We start from the raw sequence: 11,915 nt of genomic DNA, 5'->3' as shown, positions 1-11,915 counted from the left end.
CTGCACCATCGCTGATTTCCCTAGTGTATGTATGCGAATCCCGGACCAAATTTTCCTTTCCTCCCATGAATGAATGCATGCCTGATGGTCATCTATCTTTTCCTTTCCTTTCCTTTCAAAGACTTGGGTACATGAAGGATCAAGTATGAAGTATAACGCCGATCTACCTGGGCTGCCAGCGTAGATATGTGCCTAGTTGAACCACCACTCGAAACCAGAGCATCGGCCGTCGCAGCCATTTCCGATAGCAGCGAAAAGGACATTGGTGAGATCAATGGAGCCGCCAGTGCAGCCCATGCACTTGTCGCCGACGGTTGCTTGGACGGTCTGGCCGTTGTCGGGGTTCTTGATGGTGAGGGACTTGCCGCAGTATGGGTTTCCGTTTGATTGGGCGCCCATCATGCCGACGGGCATGGCGATTTGCATGTCGGCGTTGGAGTCGACGTTCCAGCCGCAGGCGCCGAGGCCGCCGTCCCAGTGGGTGATGTCGCCGGAGCAGGGGGCGCCGGGGGAGCATTCGCCGGATGTTTGTCCTGGGGAGGGTGTGTTAGTTGGGGCTACTGGTGCTGCTGAACTTGAAGATGGCGCTGAATAAACTGGAGGAGCAACTGCACTTGTGGTGGTGGTGGCTACTGGCGATGGGCTTGGTGCAGGAGGAGTGTAAGCTGGAGGAGTATATGCTGGAGCTTGAGCTTGGGCTTGCGTTGGCACAGATGGAGCTGCGGTTGTAGTTGGGACAACCGGAGCTGGTGGTGGTGGTGCTGAAGTTGTAGTTGGGACAACTGGAGCTGAAACACTGTGAGGTGTGGATGGAGACGCACTGCTTTCAACCTTGGAATGATCTGCAACTGGTGTTGCTGAGGCGGCGAAGTTACCACCCTGAGCAACTGTCGAGAGGGGCTTGCCATCCTCATCGACCCAGACGGTGACAGGGACATCGATCGTGGTATAGGCGGTCTCGGTGACGACGGAGGTAACGTCTCGGAGGGCCAAAGGACGGGCGGCAGTCAACGCTGCGAATGCCGTTGCGGCGATGACAATCTTGTTGAGGAAAGCCATTGTTGATTTGTTCTTCGGAAGGACTGTGTTGCGCGAAGGACTGTGTTTTGGTGTTGCTTGGTCTAGCCAGCAGTCGAGTCTTTTTCGGGATGCGGTCGGTTCGATCACTTCGAGTGATTCGAGAAGGATTGGTTCTTTGTTTCGGCGTTTGGCCACGTGAAGGAGTGCAGAATGCGGAGCGTCAAGCTCAACGAGATGGTTTGGTCACAAAGAGGGTGAATACCGGATTGGGAGGATCAAAGAAGGAGTGTTTAAAGGCAGGTGCTAGACCCGAGATTTTGTATCTTTGCAAAGAGCGGAAGGACCGACTGAATGACTGACTGCTTGAACAATGAGTGTGGAACGTTACCAGAACGATGGTGATGGTCTGGAAGAAAGAACGGAAGAGTTTTTCTCAGCACGGTGAAGACAACGAGAGTATATCCGCTCGATGGAAATGACAGGGAGAAGACGCAGTGGAATCATGCAGCTGGAAAGATTCCCCCCTGGCATGGTACCTGAGTTCCGAACTCCATCTTCGCCCTTAGCGAGGCATAAACATGGAGCCAGCTGTGGGAGCTGCCATCCACCGTTAGCCACAGACGTAGCGATCCTCGCGAACACAACCGACCACACAGTCAGACTGCTGTCGTCCATGCCCGAAATGGTGAAGCTTGCAAGGATACTGGACGCAAGGACGGAGTCCCAGACTGGATCAAATTCAGATGTCAGCGCAAAGGGTAAGCCCAAAGGAGCACTAGTTTGTCTTTAGCCAAGCGGCGTTTCAAGGCACTCTCGGTACCGACCAATTAACGAGCCGAAGAACTTCATCGCGCCAACGCAGCGAGCACATGGGCCTGCAGGTACAGCGCATATGTGATAGGTTCAACATCAGTTTCAGCGGAACGCTGTGAACGTTATTTTTCTTGCTCTTGTTGCAAATTTTCGCGGCCTCTGCATGCACTTCCACTCCGCGCACCTCGAGATATCCATCCCCGGCTGAATTTCTCGATACTGAGTTGGCGCTTCATGCAGAATGCACCACAACGGCTATCATCCAATTCGTGAGAAAATGCTAAAAGCCCACAACGTTTTGTCTAGACAGCCATTCCGGCCGGCACGGTTACGGCTCGAACACGTTCTTGCTCTTTGGCCGCTCAACCTCGGGCATCCGTCTCGGGCGTACATCATATCACCATCAGATATGCCGCGACTCGAGCGCATATCTGATACCATTCAAGTTTGACAGATACAGTGCAAACTTCTACACGACCCTTGTATTCTAGTTGTCCGATGCCACTCTTCATGCGCCCAGGCTTGCCAATGTTGGGACTACGATCGGGATGCGCTTTGCACGATCGCAGTGGTACTTCATCGAATACTCGGACCTAACGACCGCGCATTTGCTGGGATCGGTATGCCGCGAACGGAGTGCTTGTGGTCGCGTTCTTTGATCCGCGATCTCTACCATGAATTGTTTCTCCTAACGAACAGCCGAAGACTGCGAAGCGATGAACTCCACGTCATCGTTTTTCGACCCGCACTTTCTCGGCTCGAGTGCCTTGCTTGCCCCAACATGGTTTGACTTCAAGCACGGAACTCCGCAACGGTGATGGCCGGATGTCCTGAATCTACCGTGAAGATCATGGAGATGTTGAGAGTCTGGATCGGAAGGCACGATGGACTCTAGGTAAGTCAGACCCTGCCTTCCGAGCTTCGACGGCCTACACCGAACGGAATAGCCCTGTGGTGCGAACAAAGTCTGGTTCCGACTGCAATCCAGGCTGATATGCTGCTCACCCAGAACCATCTCTTTGTTGTTGGCTGTGCTTTCATGAGATGCAGACATCTCACAGCACAGGGGACTTTGGGGTTCCAGTCGCTGATACCAGATGCTACGACCATCACATAGTACTGCCCAGCCACTCAAGCACAGTGTTATGCAACTGTTCTTGGGAGCGCGTCCGATTTTGTTGATGTAAGCAGAGCTGTTAGGGACACTTGTGATGCATAGGCGGTGGCAGGATCGTCGCGTACGTATACGCAGAATACTGCAACCTCGATGCTGCAAGCAGGTCCTTGTTGCTCGATGTCTGGAGTTGTACGTGCGTTATGTCGACAACATCTTTGGAGGACTGCCCAACCTGTCAGACGCCTGCTGAGCTTGCTAATATCTATCAGTGCCCGGGATGGTCTCAATTCTTGGTCGTCTTGATCAGACGCAACCCACCAGAGCTCGTGCAACCCATGACAGTGCTACGTGCGAGAGGTGTGGCGTTGGCGTTGGCGTTGGCGCAAAGCTCACAATCATGCATGGTTACTGTCAACTTGAAAGTCGCCGCGATCGCATTATATGGTTGTTGACAGGATGTCGTTGTCTCGCAAAAGAAGAGGGGTTACTTTTGTCAAACCCATCATCATGTGTTGTCTCACATAGGTCGCAGTTTCACAACGTTGGTGTTGGCGGCATGTCGTTACAGATACAGACACAGACCGCGCAGCTCGTGTATGCGAGGCATGGCAGGCGGCACGGCTATGCGTGTCTTGGAACCCCACCCTGTGCCACGAACACACGTTGACCTGAGGATGAGGCGCCGTGTAGGTGCCTATGCCTTTCGTGACAACGTCCCTATGCCCTTCATTCAGTTGCTGCTACCACCTTGAAAAGGCTTACGATGCTCTCCACAAAGGCTGTTCTAACCCCGTCTTGGGGATATCGTAGAAGTATCGTTGCATCGCCAACGGTCTTCGTCGCGGTGCACTCTGTGGTCGGTCGGCCTCAAAAGAATCTATAAGAAGAGTTGGGAAGTAACTATGCTTTTCTTCAGTGCGAGTAAGCTGACTGTACTGGCTCGCGTGATGGCGGACCATGGCTGATGTCTCCGCATGGGGATATCGGGGTTTCCCCATCGTGCACACTCAATAATATTATGCCCACGTACGTGTCACATAGAGTTTATGACCACAAAGCTATCTTAAAACGTGTTCTCTTGGACAAGAAGGCGATGTAAACGCGAAGCGAAACTGCACGGTTGATTTCTGAGGCATGGGTGCGACAAATGTACTGTCGACAACCACAAGCAACCCAGTCCTCGCGATCGTCTCGGGTATAGCCGTCCTTCTAATCTACTTCGCCCGAGTCCGCTACAGCAGCCGCCTTCGCCTTATACCTGGCCCTTTCTTGGCTTCTATATCTCATATTCCGCGTCTCCTATCGGTAGCACACGGTCATGCCCACTTCGACGCCATCAACCTTCATCGAAAATATGGCAGCGTGGTCAGGGTCGGACCAAACCATGTTGCCTTCAGCGATCCAGAAGCCCTGTCAATCGTATACAGTGCCTACTTCAGATTCGAAAAATCCGATTTCTACTTGCCGTTCGATGCGAAGACCGCGCATGGGTTCGTACCGACGGTCTTCTCTGTGAGAAGTGAGCATGCTCACAGAGGTATCAAACGACCAATAGCGTCGGCATATTCAATGACTGCCCTCCTCGAGCTTGAAGGGCTAACGGACGAATGTATTGCTATCTTTCAGAACAAGGTGGAGGATAAGCTCGATTCATCAGAGCACGGGAGCATTGAGATGAACCTCGGTGATTGGCTTCACTGGTACGCTTTTGACTTGATCACAAGCATTACCTTCTCGAATCGACTAGGATTTATGGAATCCGAGACCGACGTAGAAGGGATTATTGCTGCCATCGAAGGCCGTCTCAAGTACAATGCCACCATTGGACAGTGGCCAGCGCTCCATAAGTTCCTACTTGGTAACAACCTTGTGAGCTGGCTTGCCAATTTTGTGCCTTCAATAGTGAAGATGAACACCGCGGGAAAAATAGTTCAATTCGCTGCCAGACAACTTAAGAGGTATGAGACCAAGGACCCAGAAAAATCGGACTTCAGAGATATGTTAGAGCGCTTCAAGCGCACTAAGATCAACGGAGAGATTCAGATGACGGATGTTGATGTACTGATGGGAGCCGTCGGGAATATTTTTGCTGGCTCAGACACGACTGCCATCTCATTGCGATCAATGTTCTATTATTTGATCAACGATCCCAATTGCATGCGGAGACTCGTCGAGGAAGTTGATGAAATGAATCGAGCTGGCAAGTTGAGCAAAATTGTGACCTTCGCAGAAAGCAGTGATATGCCGTACCTGCAAGCGTGTCTGAAGGAGGCAATGCGCATGCATCCAGCTGTGGGCCTATTACTGGAGAGGATTGTGCCCGAAGGAGGCGTTACCATAGACGGTCACTACATTCCTGCTGGCTCTGTCGTTGGTGCCAATCCGTGGGCTGTGGCTAGGGATCGGAACGTGTATGGTGAAGACGCCGATCAGTTCAGACCTGAAAGGTGGCTGGATGCGTCCAGTCGTGTTGGAATGGATGGTGCTGCTGGCGAGTCAGCAAGGACGAAGTTGAAGGACATGGAGAGAAATTTTCTGGCATTTGGCATGGGCTCAAGGTCATGTTTAGGAAAAAATATCTCGTTGCTGGAGATGAATAAGCTTGTTCCACAGATGCTGAGAAGTTATGAATTTCGACTAGCTGACCCAAACAGAGAATGGGATATGGAGGACTATTGGTTTGTGAAGCAGCTTGGCTTGAATTGCAGGATATCGAGGCGGCAGACTTAGCTGTCCAAATATGTATCTCATCAGAGACGCATCTGCAGCCACATCACGATATACGTGAGACTGCAATGAAACACGAGCAGAGACATAAAATATGTTTTTCATTTTGGCATGATTTTTGACAACATCGATCATTGGAAGAAACGGATTGATGAAGCTTCGAAAATGCCGACCGAACGCAAGAACGAGGGATGAGATGACGGATTGGGTGGTGCTGAATGGAAAGAATTCGGAGAGATTGTAACATTGGTAATCGCGATGGACAAGAGTTGAGGTCGCGGAAGGTGCTTCGCACAGCTGCTGAAAATACTGACATTCCTATCGCTACCTGCTAACGGACCAGAAGTACATCAATCTGGTTATGTGGGTGTATGTCAGCCCAAAAAGCGAACTGAGCAAACCACGATCTCCATTCTTGCGAACAGAGAATCAAGTTGATCAGATTAGAAAGGCTTGTTCGACTCTCGGTCACTCGGGAATGTGTGGACGCAATTGATTTTGCTGTTCAACAAGGGTTATATTGAGTGCCTTGACAATAATATGTAGAAGAAAAGAAAGAGAGGATCGTTCAATGATGAGGACTGAAAATCATTCTAGTCGAAGTCTTGGCAGGCTAGCTTCTTTCAGATGGGCAGTTCAACGCGTCGCGCGTCAGGCGTGTTACACAGAAATTCAAGTTACGAATTTCTTGACTCTCTGGTCTCAGGGGGACGAACAGAGATGCCGTGCGATTACTACGTACTTGCCCGACTTCACGCTAGTTACAAAGCTTCAGAGTCATACGAAAGGCTTCTGTAGTCGCTGTCGTGATGGCGCAAACCTTTCGCTAGGCAACTGCATTGATATGCGGCAGGTTGGCATATCCGTCTCAACAATAATGACAGACATCAGACCAGAGAAGTGGCATGTGACGAACAGACGAGCTGCCCAATGAACAAGATCAGCAGTAAGAGAAGGCATCTGCAGCACAATCAGTGGTTGAGGCAGTGCAGCTGCGCAAGGGTAGGATGGCGGTAAAGCGGAGAGCTTGGAGAGAAAGAGCGTTGGGAGTTGTGTAACAACACTGTCATCTAGCTTGGTAACAGAAGGATAGCCAGTAAACACTCAGAGTATTAGGAACAGCGTCTCAAGACAGAGCCTAACGGGATAGTTTCCCAATCTTACGCGCTTCGCTATCAACTTTTTGGCATTGTGCAACTGCCCTGCTGAAGGCCAGAGCTCTCTTAGCAGCTGCGCTGCTCTTGCAGTTGTGTCCCAACTCCGATGGTATTGCGCTATTGACTTTGTGCCAGGTACGATTCGAAGCGCTTGTCAATACAAAAGGTCCTCTACAAGCTCCGTCCAATTATCCAGCCACCGAACGAGACAGTACCCCTTCATGTGCCGACGACACATCTAATTCGACAAGGAACCACACCTGCCTCAACAACCCTACGTTTCCTGCTGACCAACCCAAAACGTCCCCTCAACCTCACAAATATCATCATCATTCAGCCTTTGCACCTCCACAATAGTCCTAGGACAGTAACTCTCCGGATCAGGCCAGAACTCCCGCGTGACATTATTGACCACGGGTCTCCACCTGTACATATCACTAACATAGACCACCAACCTCAAACACGAGGTGAGATCTCCTCCAGCATAAGACACCAGATCTGCCATGTTCTGAAAGGCTTGACGGATCCGTGGCTCTCCAATAGGGACAAGTGAATCGTTGCTGGGATGCACACCTCGCATGCCGGAGACGTATAGTGTGCTGCCTGCTGCTGACATGAGACTCCAGGTACCGGTGGGTGTGAAGCTGAGGGATGGGTTGTAGATTCCTACGCCTTGTGGAGACGTGAAGTTGGCATCTAGCGAGGTGGGTTGGCCGAGGGTGCTGGCGGCGGTGAGGAGCGTGAGGAGGAAGTAGAGAGCACCCTTCATGTTGGTTGGCGTAGCTTCAAGAATGGGGACCTATCGTAGAGTGAAGGAAGCTGGTCAATGCCGTAGTTTAGGTAACGAAGTGTTTGGTGGTTAAACAGCCCAGGCACAATTCAGGTGTATCTTAGCTATTTATCTGTGTCTTGTCTTGAGCTCGAAGCAGTATGCGCCGCCAGGGGATGTGTATTCATAATGCAATATGCTCATATTCGGTCTTCTCCGAGCATTATCAAATTATAGAAGAGCGTTAAGCGACGGCGATGTCGTCAGATAAGATAGCTTGGTACAACAGGAGAGCTTGGCATGGTGCTTCAAGCCGACCACTCCACCAAGATAGGACACTTGGACCCATCCCAGTCTCGCTCATGACACACCAGGCCGCTCATAATCCAACTTCACTGCTCTCTTCCAAACCTCTCTTACAACCCGTTCTTGACTTTGCCGCGCATTCTCTCCGCCATCGGTAGCATCAAATGCCGGCCTGATGGCAAGATATGACCGTCCGCCCAACTTCACCTCACCAATGTCACAGGTCTGCCAGTCATGCGGCGGATTAGCAGTCGTGACCACTCCGCCCGCTTCCTGCACAAGACAAATTCCCGCTGCGACATCCCATTCCCAACACCCACCTTCCCACCAAGATCGAAGCTTCCCATCGCGATATGCGCAAGATCAAGCGTTGCAGAACCCAGACTACGCATTCCGTGAACCATACCACCTAACCCACCTCGACCTGACGGTTCAGATGCCATATTGACGAATGTGTCGACTTTCCGGTGAAGATTGCTGTTAGGGTTGTCCCTGCGATCCTTGCCCCACTCACAGGAGAATATGCATTTCCCTGGTGCGTTCTTCGGCAATGGACCTAGACTTTTGCCAAGCATAGGTAGTTGTGTTGTCTCGTTCAGCCAAGCACCTTTGCCGCGACATGCACTGAATAGCTGATTCAGCATGGGTGCGTAGATCACACCAATGACAGGCTTCTGGTTGACAACGAGGGCTATTGATACACAGAACATCGGAAAAGCGTGCGTGAAGTTTACCGTGCCGTCTAGCGGATCCACAACCCAAGTTGGTTTGTCGGTAACTAGGTATTGCTTCGATTGACCTTTCGAATAGGTTTCTTCGTCTATGAAGGCGTGCTCCGGGTACTGGTGTGATATTGATTCGTGAATGAACTGTTCGACTTCCGTGTCGGTTTTTGTGACGATATCAACTGCATTCATCTTCTCTTCGGGCAGGTCTGGCTTATTGAGACCCTGCCGCCGGGAGTTGATGGCATCCGTAAGCATTTGACCTGCATCCTTGCCGAGCTGGATTGCAAAGCTGTATATTGTGTTCAGTTCGGCGTCCGAAATGCTATGTCGTTGTCCAGTGCCGTTCATTTTGACTCTCACTGCTCGTCGTGGATGCGCTGCAAAAACTATAGTTGTGTCTGCTGAGTGGTAGGGACTGTACCAGAAGCTCAAGAAATTCTCGAAGGGCCAATGTCTCTCGTAATAAGAGAGAGCCTGATGATGGGTGATTGGCATGCAGTGGAGGTATCGCTTACTGAGTGGATAGCGGAACTGAGCCGAGTGTTGCCGCTCATAGCCTCTGTCGGGTAAGAATATTAAGTTTCGTGATTGGTTGATGAGCGGTTCCCAGCGAAAGTGCTCCATGAGCAGATAAGAGGAATCGAGCGGACTTTGTTCGACATTCAATCATAGATACCTTTCATCGCACGCCGATAAAAACGACGCAAGAGATCTTTTGACAAGGCATCCAGTCTCGACTCGCACGAGTAACCAACACCGCTAGCAGCGTAGCAGCACAGAGCTCTGGTGTAAGTTCGTCAGTTGGGCTTCGTCTCAGGGCGGCTGTGGCGCTACAAATGTCCATGACTGTTGACTGCTCGAAAGGTGGATATTTCCTGCTTCCAGGGGCACAGAGATTCTCTCTGGGTCATTGCAAAAATCCATAAATGCAGATTCGTCGGTGAAGCCGAAGTCCTTCAAGCCCATTGCGCGGTCATTTGTCCATTCATTTGTATCTAGATGAGCCATTTCGTGGAAGATAGCATCTACCTCATCGCCCTGGAAGCTCGGTGATGCCACAGGGAATGCAGTACCAAATTGCTGTGGTTGGGGAAGCGCTGGCCAGTTAGTCTGGCTGAAGCTATTTCGTGAGTACAGAGGAGACGCCAGTGACGGGATCTGCCGCTGAGGCGTCCATTGGTGGGGCATGGTGGCTACGGCATTTGCAACAGGCGTCGGTATGGGTTGGAGGCCATAATCCCTGGTCTGCACGGCTTCAAGTGATAGGTTCTGTGGTTCTTCGATCCGTGTGATTTCAACGTCTTCACTGGGCGTCGTACTGCAATAAGATGCCCAGGTCGTTGTTAACTCGCTTCGATACCTGGAGATAGAGGCGATCATGTCCCGGTGGGATGGTAACGCAGATGACGTTACGAATGAGTTACGGACCTCAGATGCAACCTCGATCGCAAGATTGAAGATATCCGCAAACAGAGGAGGCACACAGACAAGACCAATGCGAGACTTTTCGCAGATCTCGAACAAGCCGAGGACATTCGTAACGAGTGAAGTGAGGTCGAACTGCACCCGTGCCTCGCGTGGGACACATGTGACAAGTCTCAATTGAGCGAAAAGAAGACCAATCTGGAAGTAGACATGATGAGGCGGACTTTGAATCGACGGAGTTCTGATACCTGCGTTGAAGTGCTCTCGAGCAAGGCCGTGTATAGCCTCGAGCTTGGACTGAACGTATACAGGGCTTGCAGCCGCCTGAGGGTCCGCAAGGGCCTCGTGCAATATCCTGAAAACCTTCGTGAGACGGTTGAAGATGCTCAAGGCAAAGGACGGTTCGCAATTGTTAGCATGTTGATGTCCTCCCCAAGTAGCCCATTCCTCGTGCCCATCTTCATGAACCATGTCCTCTATGAGTGTAGATGGGCAGAGATAACGTGAGTTGCCGAAATGCACGTTGAGCAAGGTTTCCAGGATAAAGCAGCCTTGAAGCACACCATTAGCATTTTGCATGTGTTTGGCGAGCACTATCCGAACAGATCGTGCAGTACACATCCACGAACCAAGCCATTGACCGTTGCCGAGTCTCAGTAACGCCAAAATTAGGAGAGCTTCAGCATGCATCTCATCAAAGTCCTGCACGTCCTCCGTATTGGTGTATGGCGTTGGGATGTAACTCAATGATGTCTCTGAGTATTTACGACTCCTAGCCATAGGGTCCTCAGTACTGCCGGTCTCGAGTACTGAAGCATAAGCAAAGATGGACCATAGTAACGCCTGCCCTCCGCCAGGCCTCGCCACGGTATCTGGCATCCTTCGCATATGGCCATAGAATGTTTTGAGGACAGCCGGTCGGTCGAGCACAGGAAACCAAGGGTGAACGTGGGAAAAGTAGAGATCCAAAAGGTCTTTGCTGTTTGCCGGCAACGCAGCGCTTGCATGTAGTCCGAGACTTGAAGAGGAATCACTTTCCACGGGCGCCCACTCCTGGTCATTGCCATGTTGCTTATCGGTGTGCCCTTCCGCTACGCAATACTTTCGTCTGCGCAAGAGCTCGAGCACCGTGTTGAGGTGCGCGACTGGAGGCTCCGACTGGCCATCCTCTGGAGCACGCTTTCTCTTCCCTGTACTTGTGCTTGTGTTCAAGGAAGCGCTCTGTAGAAAGGCTTCAAGCTCTTGGTGCACACCCGAATCTTTCCAGCGGGAACAGAGTTCGTCGCCAACGGGTGCATTCCAGGCCTGTTTGATCTCATCCTCTCGCAAGTAACCAACGAGCACATCTTCTAGGCCTTCAATCGTGTGCGAAGCAAGGGCAATTAGCTTCTCTAAGCTGCGAACGTACCCTTCAGGCAGACCCCTCTTCTTCGTGGTCGATGGGTATGTACAAGGTTTGTTGGCATTGCGACATGCTGTGCAAGGCACTTGTCCATCACAGCGATCTTTTCTGGTCCGACACCTAGAGCAGGCTTTCGAAACCCGCACTCGATTTCGATCGTCCTCATTGTCAATCCGGTCGGGTAGAGGGAGGTTCGAGCGAGCCGACATGCTCATTGAAGCCATGCAACCTGCCCTCCATGGCTTGCTGGTCGTATGATTACCTTAGGCTGCGTCTGGAAGAGCAGGTAGAGGAGACGATGCTGCATGGAAAGCTTCCAGCTGATGCTTGACGACTAGACCGCGGTTGGGAATCAGCTGCGATAGGTGCAGCTGGCTTCTAAGCCGTTAGAAATAGTGCCGAGAGATCTATGCCTGTGGTGCCGAAATAGTTTCTTTTCCAGGTGTGTGCC

The 11,915-nt window shown here is 51.3% G+C and overlaps 5 protein-coding genes across 5 annotated transcripts; 1 reads left to right on the top strand and 4 right to left on the bottom strand.

Annotated features, from left to right (window-relative positions):
* Positions 1-192: 192 nt before the first annotated feature.
* On the bottom strand, positions 193-1,059 carry PMZ80_000605 (uncharacterized protein; the record flags this gene model as incomplete). The annotated part of the gene is made up of 1 exon (XM_064869055.1): positions 193-1,059. The coding sequence occupies one exon, from the start codon at positions 1,057-1,059 to the stop codon at positions 193-195; it is 867 nt and encodes a 288-aa protein (XP_064734552.1).
* Positions 1,060-4,084: 3,025 nt separating this feature from the next.
* PMZ80_000604 (uncharacterized protein) lies at positions 4,085-5,680 on the top strand (the record flags this gene model as incomplete). Its single annotated transcript, XM_064869054.1, has 1 exon — positions 4,085-5,680. The coding sequence occupies one exon, from the start codon at positions 4,085-4,087 to the stop codon at positions 5,678-5,680; it is 1,596 nt and encodes a 531-aa protein (XP_064734551.1).
* Positions 5,681-7,108: 1,428 nt separating this feature from the next.
* On the bottom strand, positions 7,109-7,603 carry PMZ80_000603 (uncharacterized protein; the record flags this gene model as incomplete). The annotated part of the gene is made up of 1 exon (XM_064869053.1): positions 7,109-7,603. One exon carries the CDS (start codon positions 7,601-7,603, stop codon positions 7,109-7,111), a length of 495 nt encoding a protein of 164 aa, XP_064734550.1.
* A 509-nt stretch (positions 7,604-8,112) lies between these two features.
* Positions 8,113-8,985, bottom strand: PMZ80_000602 (uncharacterized protein; the record flags this gene model as incomplete). The annotated part of the gene is made up of 1 exon (XM_064869052.1): positions 8,113-8,985. The coding sequence occupies one exon, from the start codon at positions 8,983-8,985 to the stop codon at positions 8,113-8,115; it is 873 nt and encodes a 290-aa protein (XP_064734549.1).
* A 465-nt stretch (positions 8,986-9,450) lies between these two features.
* PMZ80_000601 (uncharacterized protein) lies at positions 9,451-11,630 on the bottom strand (the record flags this gene model as incomplete). Its single annotated transcript, XM_064869051.1, has 2 exons — positions 9,451-11,417; positions 11,471-11,630. The coding sequence occupies 2 exons, from the start codon at positions 11,628-11,630 to the stop codon at positions 9,451-9,453; spliced, it is 2,127 nt and encodes a 708-aa protein (XP_064734548.1).
* Positions 11,631-11,915: the final 285 nt, after the last annotated feature.

The sequence above is a fragment of the Knufia obscura genome (genome assembly GCF_036327395.1).
Source record: "Knufia obscura strain CCFEE 5817 isolate CBS 148926 chromosome Unknown scaffold_1, whole genome shotgun sequence".
In the NCBI taxonomy this organism is placed as follows: Eukaryota; Fungi; Ascomycota; class Eurotiomycetes; order Chaetothyriales; family Trichomeriaceae; genus Knufia; species Knufia obscura.
This window is presented reverse-complemented; position numbering and strand designations above follow the sequence as displayed.